We start from the raw sequence: 14,877 nt of genomic DNA, 5'->3' as shown, positions 1-14,877 counted from the left end.
GAAGTATATTTTTTTCTAATAAATAAAAATAACCGGCAAAGCTACATAAAAAGAAGTTGCGCGAAGGGTTCTGTACTGAGCGGTGGTAGCTCAGTCGGGTATATCAAGAGATGCTGGTTCGAATCCCGGCGCTGACATGTACCAATGAGTGCTTTTAACTTAAGTACAATGTATACCATCGCTCTTACGGTGAAGGAAAACATCGTGAGGAAACCTGCATATCTAGATTTAGCATATCTAGATATGTGAACCCACCAACCCGCAGTGGACCAGCGGCAGCGTGGTGGGAAATGGTCCAAGCTTAGAAAGGCAGTTTAGACCTTGGGGATATGCACAAATGTTCCTCTCGAGAGAGCCAGGTGCAGGTACTTACACCCCCACAGAGAATATAATAGAATAGAAAAAGGGTTCTGTACTATTGGCTACCGATATGGATACTTAATTTTTTAACGATAACATGATGGATATAATTATGATAGAAATTTTTAGTCGATATTTTCACGCTTTCTTAGCATAAATGTAAATCAGAAAGACGGACGGACAAAATAGTGATCCAATGAAAGTTCCGTTTTAAACGTTTGAGGTACGGAACCCTGAAAACAATTACCTTTCAATAGCGTCATCAGCATGAATGCGGGCTATGGCATAAGCGGCTATCAGTATCATTGGGAAGACCCACCCGAGGCACATAAACCAACGCATGGCCACTTTGTCCCTGATGAAAACCTGTAACAAAAACAGATAATAAATTCTCATGTCACAAATACAGTTCTGCGACCATTACTCAACCGTAAAACTGGATTCATTTACACGAAGGTCTTTAAGGAAACAAATTTTAAAATAAATCTTAGGTTTACAGGTTCTCAACATCGAAAATTTGACAAGATTAATTAAAAGCGCATGTATTAAATCGTGTACTTTCGAACATCAACTGTTAGCGGATTCTCAAAAAAACCTATATTGAGGTCTAAATGACAGTCTCATCATACTGCCTTTTAAAGAGAAGAGGAGAATAGATCAACAAACTCGGGTGTTTAATTGTATTTTATCTGCTATCGCTATCTTTTTAGATTTCAGCTACCATGCATACATAAGGGTTCCGTTGTTTGCCATTTGGCTAGAGTTGAGATGTAGAACACTTCAGTCTATATTCGGATACTTATTTAAGTTTAAGTTATCAGTTAAAATTACTGTAGTAGGTACTTTTACAACTGAAAATATTGATTGACAGTGATTTCATTTTGTACAGGGTGTAATGTGATAACCACCTTAGAGACTAGCTAAACAACTCATATTAAATTACAATCCAAATCAGTTGTAGTCTCTACGACGGCATAAGGAAAAGAGGATTACACCTTCGGAAGGTTATTTTGGGATTACCCTCACTTTGATGTTTTGCGTGAAACTATGTCACCGAATAATAATATAAAGAACGGTCAGTATGGGAGAATCCGAAACTACATAATACAGAATATCCCATAAATAAATAACGGAAAGACAACGTTAGAAAAAGATATACGTAAATCATGTACATAGGTACTTGTGCTTATGTAACGATAACACCGCAAGTCAGCTTTTAAAGACGAGAATTGTCATTATAATATTTTGCCTTCCAAATAACTGACAAATACACTCACAGGAAATGAGAAAAACACCAAATTACTCTTAAACTGAAAAAACTAAATGACGCCGTCGGTAATATTTAAGTACCTACATTAAATTTTACATTTATTTAAGCACAGAAGATGTCATAGAAAGAAAAAAATATTTTCAAAGCAGATACGGGCTAAAGTACCCTTAGAGTATAGGTTTTCCCTTCAGATATCATTTACCCTTTCTGGCAGGAGCATATTATGGAGTAGTGGGATTAAAATACATTTTGTGTTCAAAGGGCTCGAGTTACAGCCCGCCAGAATATAATTAAATTATATATTTCTCGGTGGAATATAGCAAAATACAATCTGGTGTTTGGTTAAATGTGCCCGCACACTAATGACTTTTTTAAATACGTATTTTTTCTTCTGATTTACCTTCAAATGTCTGGACATGCGCGTTGCCTATTGCAATCAGTACGTTATATTTTCTTCCTGCAAAAAGTCGGTCTCCGATTATCGGTCGTATACATACAGGCTAAACAACGGAAATGATAAGTACCTGCCGCATCGCCCTGAAATCATTACACAAGATGATAGTTGATTTCATTCCTAGATAACCTTGGTCGATGTAGTTTCCCGGACACCCTGTATGTAATGTAGGGTGTTCTTACCACAATGAGCGCGATGTGAAGATGCAGAGCCTCGCAGAACATCCACATGTAGCTGCAGACCATGGCGTAGTGGGTCGCCAGGTGCAGCAGCTGACACCAGATCTGGACACACATTTATACAATGGTATACAAATACTTCAGTGATTGTACTCATTCAAAAACGGCGATACGGCTCGCGACCTATCACGTGAGTACAAATGTATGTACAGAGAAAAACGGGTAACTCGCTCGCGAGTCACCTCTGACTACCCCTCAGGGGATTACAGTCGTGAGCATAATATGTTTATATTATGTTTATGTAGAGTTGTAGAAAAATACTCACGAGCAATGAAAAAGTTCCATTTCGAAAATCACCAAATTAGGTACTCCTAAACGGAAAAAACTAACTTAATTATGCCTTCTACAATATTTAAGGGTGCATCAGAATATTAACAACTAAAAACTTAACATTTCGTTCAATTATTAAATGTTTAAAAAGCTTGGGTCAGTTTGGTATCTGTAAGTTTGTAAGTGAGACTGTTTCTTTGCTCGTGAGTGTATATTATGTAAAGGTAGACATACACTAATGAAAACGTTCCACTTAGAAAATACCGACAGCCAATGGCCCCAATTTTATAATTGAACTATTTCATTGCTCGCAAGTGTATAAATATTTTAATGTTATAAATGTTTATAGAAATTGAGATAGTGACTGAATTTCCACATAAAACAAATTCAACGGGTGTTTAGAACGGATTAGACATAATATAACTACCTATATATGTCCAGTGCGACAAACTTATCTGTTCCGGTGAGAGCGAACTAAATTGATCCATATCTCATTAGGTACTTACAAATAAATTGTATATTGTAAAAGATTATATGGGTTTATTAACACCGCAAGACCGAATTAACAATACGAGCAAACTTAAAATCTTAGGCCCACTTGCGTGGATCACAGGGTTAAAAATATAAACTCAGAGGTAACTAACTCAGGGTTAACTTTGTAAAATTTTAACCCGGACTTTTGATTGCGCTAATGGAAAATAACCCTGAGTTAGCTAACCTGACGTTTCTTTTTGCACTCTGTGAATCTATGTCCCGTTCCAGACTAAAAGGGACCAAGTTTCTATTGCCGTAAAAAAACATTGTCTTCTATCTCGTTTTCACCTCACGTCTTTGGATAAAACTATCTCTCTCTATTTCCATTTTCGCAATCTGTCAGTAATTTGTATTTTGTTTACAAAGTGTCATATTTGTGATTTCCTTGTAGATATACATTACGAAAATTATAAAAAATTGAAAAGAAGCGGCGGTAGCTCAGTCGGGCAAGCGGCCGCCTCCCACACAAAAGATGCGTGTTTGGATCCCAGGCAGCGCAGACATACCAATGAGTTCTTTGGAATTTAAGTACAATGTGTGGCAACTTACTACCACACATTCTACTTACCACAAAACGTTCAAGAACCTTATCATAAGCAGCTCTCTTCAATCTAACCGTACCAGCAAGCAATACTCAACCAATAACAACAGCAAGTATTGATTTTATTGAACACATCGCAGTTGCAAGTTGTGCTTTAGATAACAGCAAAGATAGCCCTGAAAAGAGCTGTTTCTGGAAACAAAGAGGGAGTTCTGAAAATAACTGTTCAGCAAGCTCAAGCAAGCAGCAGCAGCGACCACCACCGTCACCGCGGCAGCTCGGAGAGGAGAGCCTCCGACAGCGCAGAAAAGGAACGAGTCCCCGTGCATTCCCAACGCCACGAGTATTTAAGTTAGCACCGGGCATATAAGTAGGCTTTTTTTCTGTAAATAAATTATTATTATTCTGTCCACTCTGAGTATTATTTTCTACCTACTCTACGCAATATCTCCAAAAATGTATACCATAGCTCTTACGGTGGAAAAAACATCGATATCTAGATGTGTACCCCAAAGTGCATTGTACTCCCTCAAAAACGGCGATACGGCTCGCGACCTATCACGTGAGTACAAAAATGTACAGCGAAAAGCGGGTGAGTCACCTCTGCGTAACTACATTACAGTCATAGTCGTAAGCATATATGTATGTAACCGGGTTCCGCTCATCTGGCATAATCTTTATTGACCAAAACTCATTTCGCATAACTCGTATGGTCTAAACTTTTTTGGCCGAACCATCACTTTGCCAAGACTTATGTGGCATAAGGCTCGTTTCGTCTAAAACTCTTTAGGCACAATCTTTAAACACCTAAGTTTCGTTTGCTCAAATTTATGTTCGTCTATACCTATGTATAATCTTGTTTCTCCTAATGTTATCTTAGTAAATAATATATTAAGTATGTAGTAAATGTACAAATTGTGGTATTTTTCTCCTACATCCCGAAAATCACGATATTGTATGATCAAAAAATCGAAAGTTAACGACCAATATAATTATTACAAACCCCATGAGATCGAAACCTAAAAATAGGTGCGACGACGAGCAAAGCGAGGAGGAGCGTGTTAGGTGCACATGTTCATCAAAACCAAAGCGGAGCGCAGCGAAGCGGAGCGGAGCGTTTTCCAAACAGCGGAAACAATACAAGGCACCAGTTTGCGCTATGTAGGGAGACTAGGGAGACGCTCCGTCAAAGTTAATGCCAAACGAATATTATTACTTTGTATAAACCTATGCCATAGCATTATTAGGCTATTCAAGATTTGGCCATACCATTATTAGGCTAAACAATGTTATGCGAAATAACTTTTTACTAAACGAGATTTATGCCATACGATTTTCGGCGTAACGAGACATTGACCAAACGTTACTATGCAATACGAGATTAGGCAAAAAAATCTTATGCCAAAAAAGGTAGAACCGTATGTAACCACACCATCGTGCTCTTAATTTCACAAGTGGGACCATTTGCTACTTTGCTAGATAGTGGAAAAATATAAGAATGATGAGTTAATCATCATAATCAAACATTTCCAACGAATACAAGAATATTGATAAAAACCTTTTCTTTTGACGTAAGCCGGGTTAGCGTCTTAACCCTCCAATATTGGGGGGTTAAATCCCAAGGTTAGCGCTCATATTTCAGCGATGCAAGACAAATTAATAATCTAACCCTCCTTATGTCAAATATCTCCGAGTTAATTCGCTAACCCAGGTCTGCGCAAGTGGGGCTTATAGAATTAAGAAATAGACATTTATGTGAGCTGTCACCGGAACAGATAATTTTGTGGCACTGTAAGACGTTGAATATAGTTTTTTGACAGCATTTGTTTCAAGTTGTTACGGTAAGCGGACCAACGGATAAACTTAAAGAATACCGAACGGTACGGTCTCACCATCATTATTATGATAATTTTCAAATCATGGTTATCCTTGAGTGCTATGCGCTGCTTTTTATCCCATAATTCCCACAGGAAACCCTTAAAAATAATTCAACCATTGTAATGCTACATTATTTCTGAGTGTAGACTGTTTTCTTGCCCGGGATTCCCACGGGAAATCCTTTAAAAGCAATGGTTAACGACATTGTCGATGTTGTTGTGCTTTTAGAATTTTACATATTTACCTACTAAGCGTTGGGCCGGTCATTTTAACTTACTTCGCAAACCTGAATGTAGGTGTACCAATTGTTTTTATACATTTGTGGTCAGGTTCCCTGAGATTAGAGTAGTTTATTCTGTTTTTTTACGCTAAAGTTTTGGCTCTTGTTTCAGATTTATTTTAAGAAGACCTTTATAGGTAAGTATACTTGTTATGAAATGTTGTGATACAAATAAATCTCCTACCCTTAAGCAAATGTAAGATTTCTCGACTATGTCAGTGTCCTGTCAATAAACAACGTTAGTGCGCCCCGTATGTATGTTTGCGCATAAAATATGCCGTAAAATATATTTCCCTTCAATCCAGTAAGTACAGACAGCAAAGGAATTACATTAGCACTCCGTTTTATTCTGAGAGTCACGGCCCACGGGTGGATGATCGATTTTTTTTTTATTGATACATTCGTATATTTCATTTCACTTAATACCAGTTAGTTGCTGAGTTGCACAAAGGAACTTATTAATGCCAATGTGATTATTTTTCTGACTGTACATAAGTTACAGAGTGATAAAATAATAACATAGGATAACGACTCGATTAGGTATTCCCTATTCGATATTACTGAGCAAGACTAGTTTATATGTCCAATATTATGCGATTATTTCTTTGTTTAACTTAGCTCTCAGTTATACAGAGTGTTGCAAAAAGGGTATACTAAGCCGAAACCTACATGTGCAGCATGGTATATCTAAGGTCGAAACTAAAATGCCGCACGTGTAGGTTTCGGCTAAGTATACCCTTTTTGCAACACCCTGTAGAACGTTTCAGCATTTTAAACTTTACCTTACGTACTTCAATGTATTGATTAAATAAACGCAAAACCGTTGAAGGTTTAAAGCTGTATAATTTACCCTCATTAGGCCTCGTTGGTTGTTATCTAAATGCTCAACTGAATGGTACCTATTCCAATTGAGTTTTGTTTATAAACTACCTTGTCTTAACATATTTTGTTGGTTAGCATTTGATACATAATTGATTGTAAGTACCATAATATTAAATTACACGGAGCTTATTTCATAATCATTACATAAATATTTAAAAATTGTGTATCTGAGTAATTGAATGCATTTTTGTAACAAATAAACTACAAAACCGATTTCAAAATGAGATTACCATGAAAACTTTCATAAGCGAGCAACTTTTTAAATAAAAAATACTTTTGTACTTAGAATTGGTCTACTCTAGAACTTTTAACAAGTAAATGGAGGGTGGAGGTAATGAAAGAAAATGTCTCTTATAATTTTCAAGTCTGCTCCGTACAGAGGGTTAAATAGGGGTATTTTAATTCTGCTGAACCAACAGTCACTGCGTAATCATTGAATTTGTTAATTTAAGCGTTTAAAAAACCAAAAGTGTAGGTACTTACTTCTTAGTCTTTCTCCTACGAGCATCTCTTGGCTAAGTTTATAGTTCGTAGACCCTTCACCCCTTATTGTGTTTACTATACCATAATACTATAGTATGTATTGATATATATAATATAATATACAGTGTCTTATCAAGTAGTACAGTAAGCCAAAAGGTGTGTTTCACCTCGTTATTCTGAGAAACAATTCATCTACGGTCTTTGGAAATTTGTGAAATTGCTATACCCTCAGGGACAGGAAATAATTGTATAAGTATGAAAGGGGTGACTCCGCTCGTCATTCTGAATTTTAAAGATTCTTGATACCTCTGTACCACCTCCTTTCAGCTAACTATGCCACTTTTGCATCACTCTGCGGGTGCAAGACGCGCACGTCAAAATGCCTTTAACCTATTGTCATGTCTTGCACCCCGTGCTAGGCCTTCTGTAAACACAATTATAATGGAAATATATTTATAACTATAGTAACTCACGGAGTTTTCCTGTGCAAATACGGCGTAGCTGACGACAGTCTTGTACCAGGTGATCCAGAGAAGCGCGTTGAGGGTGAAGGAGGTGAACAGATGCATGTGGATGCGGATCCTGGTGCAGTGCAGCGTCCTGAGGAGCGAGGGAATCCGTCAGCGTTTGGTTTTTAGTAAGGAGTAGCGGCCCAACTGTCTAGCAACTACCGCAGATTAGCAATAAGATGTTGTGTCAAATACAAAAACATAGAAACAAATAGGCCGCATTTTGTTTATTTTGTTGCTAAACTGTTTTAAGTTACCTAATAACAACTCTTGTACCAATCACCTATAAATAAAGTGACAGTTCTATACAAAATTCATAGTAGGATTCCAACTTCAAAATAGTTTTTTTTTCTCGATTGACTAGTAGTTTATTATGTGGTTTTCATTTTCATGTTTTATTTCAGGAGCACGACACAAAAGTGTTGCATTAAATTTATTATTCTATCGCAAAAAGTAAGAAGCTAAAATAGATAAAACTAAAAACAGTTAATCTGATTTAAAAACAAGACTTCACTAATGGACTCGCTAATGTTTAGTTTGGTTTAGAGTTTTTAATGTTATTACGTTTTGTCTCTGAGTAACAAAATTATTGTAAAACAAAGTAATTCGGAATTATATACATTTCTTATTTGTATACCTACTTAAATACCATTTCGGGGTGAAGAATATAAAACTGTGCACGGGGAAGATCGGGGACCGCATCATGATACCTTCTATTCTATTATATTCTCTGTGGGGGTGTAAGTACCTGGCTCTCTCGAGTGGAACCTTTGCGCATATATCACCAAGGTCTAAACTGCCTTGCTAAGCTTGGATCATTTCCCAACATGCTGGTCTACTGCGGGTTGGTGGGTTCACTTATCTAGATGTACTAAATCTAGATATGCAGGTTTCCGCACGAGGTTTTTCTTCACCGTTAGATCGATAGTATACATTGTACTTAAATACAACCACCGCTCAATCACGAATATCACGATACCTTTTCTGAACACCTTTATAGTGAAATCCTTACCTGAAGTAAACGAAGATGAGCATGGAGAGGATCAGCGCCACCACGGAGATGGCGTACCCGATGACGTAGATCTCGTTCACCACGTTGCGGAACTGGGAACAGAGCTCAGGGGATCAGTGCTGACTGCTGGTCCACGGTGAACGCGCGGACGCGGTAGCAAACGAGAATTATCACAAAGCATAGAGGTCAGCATAGACGACCACGAGTATTGCGACTTTTGGATCGTAGGTTTATATAATTCGCTAATAGCATAGTTCTGTCGCAAGCGTATTTAAGGCGATAACTGATTCCCTTTCTACATATATTGAATTAGCATGAAAATGTAACTTCAACGTGAATTCTAATTTTTTAAATCTATCTTTCAATACCCAGCAGTACCACTAGGTACCTGTAGAAGTTAATAAAATAAATGCAAAAAACGGCGTTACTGGCGGAAACGTCAGCTTCCACTTTCAAACGGAAGTTATGTTTTTTTTTTCTAATGGCTGCGTTAGTTGAGCTTACTCTTCACTTTAAGTTAAATATTAAAAAAAATGAATTAAAAGGGTGATGCGAAGGCATTCGGACAGTAAAACAGCGTGCAGTGAAAAGGTGTAAACCTCAACCTTCTGTAACATACATTACCAGGGCCCCAGAGCTAGGAGAAAGTTTTGTAAACTGCAATAAAACGTGATGAAGTGAGGAAGTTTCTTTCCAACTTTGTACCTAGCTGTACGACTAACTTTTCTTTGATACTATGGTATTGTTTTCACTTAACGTGTGCGCATTATAATTAAGCTTAAACCAGTTGCATTAATAGTTACAATAATTTGAAACTTTACAACTATTGTAATAAATACTTTAGTAAATAAGCTTTTCCTCTGCTCTTAATTTTTTACGAAATCACGTTCTTTTGAAAGAGAATAGTTTTCAAAGCAATATTTTACAGTGCAATGTTTTAACCAAGATCTTTTTCTGTTAATTAAACGTTTCAGTTTTACCGTGTAAACTTTAGACAAGGCACTAATTAAGTTACTATTCTGTGGATGACGTTGTAAGCTGTATTTTTAAATCTAAAGCTTTGCAAACGTTTGTTTAAAATAATTCCGGTACAAATTTACTGTTTTTGTAAAAACAAATAAAAAAAAAAGAAACAACGGCTGTACAGAAAATAATGCTTAGTTAAATAGGGCAGTCGTTATTTTATTCTTCAAAAACAGATACCTAATGAGAGACTGCGAACATAATGCGTATTCACGTTTACCATAGGTATATTGTTTTCACTGTGTTACTAGTGTTTGTTGGTACAGTAATATTATTTAGATTGATTGGCGCCAGCAAATCAAATCAAGCTTAAGAATTCAGCTTATTCAACTGTATCCACTTTCGCTGATGATAATGATGGTCTAAATGTCAAAAAGTGTACTCAGCTCCTAATAAACCAGGAACTTTAGAAAGACTGAACCGATTTTGATGAGATAAACAAAGCTAAAAACAATTTCTAACATAAACTCAATCAATATCGCTCCATTGCAGTTGTAATAAGGACACGTAAGAATAAAGCTTATAATCGCGTAAACTGAAGGATACACAAAGTTCAGTTTTTCAGTCAAGTTACACAAACACAACTTGTTACAAAGACAAAAGACGATCGCTAAAATTTATCGCACAAAGCAAAACAAAAGATTCCATCACATATATTTACGATTCGCCACGTCGCAGATACAACAACAGTGAGATTAAGCAGATGTAGGGTGAAATATTATCCGTGCTCTAGCCGAAAGGAAGTCAACGAAACCAGTGCTTTATACACATTATCGGGTATAAATTATACCGATGTAACATAGTGATACACTATAATTATGATAAATTAATGACACAGGTATTATGTACCTGTCCAGCTATTAAATCCAATTAATCGTATATAATATTTTGTGGGTGTGGTTCTTTCGTTACGATCAGCATTTGACTCAAACAGGAATAAAGTTTCACCCTGTATAAAGATGCTTCAGTCAGTCAGTGTCCTGAAAATATCTAAGACTTGGTGTTATGACATATTTCAGATGAGATATTTTAGAGTATTTGGAACACTTTGTACTACATAGAGTGAGAGTAGTAAATGGATGTAAAATATAGAAAAAATATTACAGATAGGATCTTACAATAATTTTAGCGCTTAACAAAAGGCACGGACGTAATTATATGTTGAGGCTGTGGAGGGTTAATAAAATAAAATAAAAACACTTTGTAACTTTAAAATAGGTTATAACTAGGTTGTACAGTCCAACTATAAAGTCATGACAAATAATGCGATTTTTCCAAGACTTTTTATCATTATCAATTATTTACTTACATTTACATGCACTTTAAAAATAAAATACCGTTTGGGTATGGCTTCTTAAAGGATTTTTCCTTTAATAAATATAATACATCGATTAAATACGGTCTGTAACAATTAGTTAGAATCCACTTCCGTTTTCAGGACTTTATAGTTTTACTGTATTTATACGCACAGCATGAATTAAGAAAGCAGCTAGTAGTTTTATTCTAATGGTGACATACGCTGAGTTGCAGAAAGGGACTGTTGACCTTAGATACAGACATAGATTTAATGCCGACATTAGCTTAATGTTCCTTTCTGCAACTCGGCAATAGAATCTGAGATTAAAGAATATATGTACTTTAGTCGTACGTTGGGAGTGAGTTTGGAAAAGGTTACTAATATGTAAATGCATATTATTTTGTTTACATTAATATACCTAGGTATCTGGTTGCACACTTCTAGTGGTCGAAAGTAAGTAATTGCCTAATAATTGTACTTATAATATGTTTTGCATGCTTCCAAAAATTTTAAAAATGTTATAGGTATGTTTATAGGAAGAGCGGAGTCCCCTGGCAGAGACGTTTATTAATTTCTAAAAGTAGACTTCAACTTTTAGTTCTTAATATGTTTTTTTTTTATAAAACTCACCCCGAGGTCTTCCATGTCGATGCAGGTGGTGTAGTTGGTCCAGGGACGCTTGCCTCCCGGCAAAGCGAACCAGGTTCCATTCTCGAGGCATCTGAAAAAAAATATTTATGTGAAATGCGTACGATGATTGATATAAATACCTATAAATAAAATTTGCGGCTAACGTTTTCCTTTTTTTATACAATTATCAATATTCAGATGTTATCTAACGTTGCCATTTTAAAATAACACCTAGAAGATTCAGTCCATCAGAGATTGGATTTAAAATTTCCATTTCCGTTTCGCAATAAAATCGTCCGTTACGACAGTCAGGAAAAGACATTTCAAAAGATTACTAGTTTCTAGTAAACTGCGAAATAAAGTTTATAGAAAAATATACATCAACATCGAAACGTTTTTAGTTTAGGTGTTTTTAGGTTTACGTTTAATGTCAAAACTTGTACTTCCCTCTACCCTTTGGGAAACGAAGGCCGATCTGAAAGGACCGTTACATGTCCCTAATAGTCCCTATACAAGTATGCAGCATGGGGAGGGCGAGTTTTTGCACCATTCGCGAAGCCGCGAGTAAACGTGAATTTTCGGTAAAGAAAAACCTACAATAAACCCTACGCGGTTTGGCCGTCGTGATGGGAACCCTACGTCAACGAAACCCACACTGGTCCGATTCTTTCAAGAACGCCTGTTCTTGATGAAGAAAGAATCGAGTATTAGTTAATCTCAAATTTACTGTACCAGTCACTTTGCTCGTTTGTTTACAAGCTTCATATAAGCAGTTGCTATTTTTAAACGCCAACAGATGTGGCTACTTATCTTTATGTTTTGGTGTACGGTGAACTTCAGATCATATGAACTTGGAGATAGTTTATGTTATTAACTCCCGACCAAAATAAAGGCATCAAACTAGAGGGCTTGTTTGTAATTTTGATGAACTTGGGTCCTATTAGACTACAAGAAATTAATTTATTAATGATATGTATTCAAAATACGTGAAAACATCATTGATGAGATGATGAGCCATAAGGTGACTTTTTACAGAATAACAACAAAACTAAATGGACAAATTCGCGCAAGCAATCTCCGGAAAATACTTGTGTTGTTATAAAAATAAATCTTGGGAATTTCCCCTGATCTTTAAAAGTTTTAACATGTCTAATGAAATGAGTTGGTGAATCGTAGGTCTCATAAAACTTAGTGGCAGATAAATTATTTTACGATCAATTATTATTAATTAGAAATCCACGTGCGATTTTTAATACCTATGTGGTACAGGAGTAACTCTTTACTCTCTTTACGTACCTAGATACTATTTGAGGGGGCAATGCATTATAAAGTTCAAAACAATCTTAAAATCCTGGCCATAATGCGACAGTCAGTTCAGTTTAGTGACTTCCAGGTCATATAAAGGCGGGACGCTCTCAGGCAGCGTCACACAACACAAATCGGTTTGGGAAATCATATTGTGTCAACAAAGAGTACACCTCGCCTGCTCTCGGCTAGTTTTCGGGGGATCAACACAGTTCATACAGCTGTGTCTAATAGGTGGCTTTGCCAGGGAGATCAAGCCGTTTATAAATGTCGTGTCTCAGGCACCTCTTAGAGGAACTTGCCACATACTTGCAAATATTGTGGATAAAGTAACAGTACCAGAGTCTGTTTTCATCAATCCGTTATTTATGATCCTGCACGTTTCATAGAGTGCCATCAGATTGGCGTGGGCAGAGCCTGTTAGTTAGAAAGATTGGTAGCTCTGTGCATCTATGTATATAATTGCAGCGTCTAAAACACACCCGCTCCTAACAGACTACAGAAAATAACCGTTATTAATTTTACTGTATTGAAGTCGCTATAAATAATGTAGGTATTTAGAATAGAATAGAATAGAATAGATATTCTTTATTTGTACACAAAAACATGGACAAAAATTACAAAAAAACTTAATCTAACACATATGTACAAATGGCGGCCTTATCGCTTAAAGCGATTTCTTATTAGTTTAATGTCAGTATTGGAACTCAATGAAAATACTATTAAAAATTAATGAAACTAGACATAAATACAAGCATGTAAGCAGTAATGTAAAATCTAAAACAACCCCACTCCATTTGAAAACACATGCTTTCAAGCTGCAAGTCGGGCTTCATTATAATAACAGAAACTCACTTCTTGTAAGCCAGGCGGCGAGGGTCGAAGCCGACGATGAAGCCAGGGCAGGGCTGCACAGCGGTGGACGGCGCCGGCGCGGGGTCCCAGCACGCGAACCCGTCGAACGTACGCGGGCACCAGGGGCCGTCCTCCGCATGCTCTGGGGGGTAAGGGGGGGTGAAGGAGCATCGGTGAAGGTACGGCCTATATCTAAAGGTGAGTATAGACTACAACATTGAATTGTAAAACAATAACGAGCGGCTCTCTGATATGTTCTAGTGTATCATCCTTTTACGAACTTTTTATCATGCTTTTGCGTTTACCATTCGTAAGAACGTTAAGGTGAGTAGTGAACAACGTTACGGACTGTAATGTTATATTCCCAACGAGCACGTTAAACAACGCTGTTTTCTAAAATCGGCTCGTTGCTCGCTGGTTGCCCCGTAGGTAACACTACGTACTGACTGCACGATTGATCGCTGTGTAACATGTTACATTACACCTCGTAACGTTGGACAGTACCCACCTTTACATTACACATAATTGCTCCACAAAATGTTGTAATCTATACCTTTAAAGTATACAGAAGTGGTACAAAGAGAGGCCGGACCGTTCTCCGCATGCTCTGCTGGGAAGAATACCATCAGTGAAGGTCGTCATGACGTCCACTACGCCAGCGGGCGGAGCTTTACTGTACGTAATTCTCCGCCATAGAGTCAATAATACTAGTGCGTGCCGCCCGCCCACCCTACGGCGTCGTGGACGCGGCCTAAGTATATAGACGTGGTGCAAAGAGAGGCTGAAACACATTGTTAACACGTCACGCGTCCCGATGCCACGCGACACCTGTTGAGTCAAATTGTACTGTTTTCTACGACTAGATAAAAAAAAAAACACCCGAAGCGATGCCATTCACGCGTGGCGTCAGGTCGCGTGTTAATAATGGGTTTCAGCTTGATGCTTCTAGTAAAAAAGATGAATCGATAATTATTACTAGAATCCACGCTACGCAACCACTTACTGCCAGTTTCTATATCTCTATCTATCCATAAAATAAATGAATTTTACTCTCA

At 37.2% G+C, this 14,877-nt stretch overlaps 1 protein-coding gene across 1 annotated transcript in view; it reads right to left on the bottom strand.

Annotated features, from left to right (window-relative positions):
• The window catches only part of LOC105398157 (calcitonin gene-related peptide type 1 receptor), a 42,377-nt gene that overhangs the window by 20,396 nt on the left and 7,104 nt on the right, over positions 1 to 14,877 (bottom strand). Inside the window, exons 3-8 of the mRNA XM_038121827.2 lie at positions 13,823 to 13,964; positions 11,663 to 11,753; positions 8,713 to 8,804; positions 7,665 to 7,791; positions 2,267 to 2,368; positions 608 to 726 (exon numbers count right to left, since the gene is read on the bottom strand). Coding sequence (XP_037977755.1) covers positions 608 to 726; positions 2,267 to 2,368; positions 7,665 to 7,791; positions 8,713 to 8,804; positions 11,663 to 11,753; positions 13,823 to 13,964 — 673 coding nt within the window. The remainder of the gene's footprint in view (positions 1 to 607; positions 727 to 2,266; positions 2,369 to 7,664; positions 7,792 to 8,712; positions 8,805 to 11,662; positions 11,754 to 13,822; positions 13,965 to 14,877) is intronic.

The sequence above is a fragment of the Plutella xylostella genome, chromosome Z (genome assembly GCF_932276165.1).
Source record: "Plutella xylostella chromosome Z, ilPluXylo3.1, whole genome shotgun sequence".
Taxonomy (NCBI): domain Eukaryota; kingdom Metazoa; phylum Arthropoda; class Insecta; order Lepidoptera; family Plutellidae; genus Plutella; species Plutella xylostella.
The sequence above is the reverse complement of the archived record's forward strand: the minus strand, read 5'-3'. Positions and strand labels throughout refer to the sequence as shown.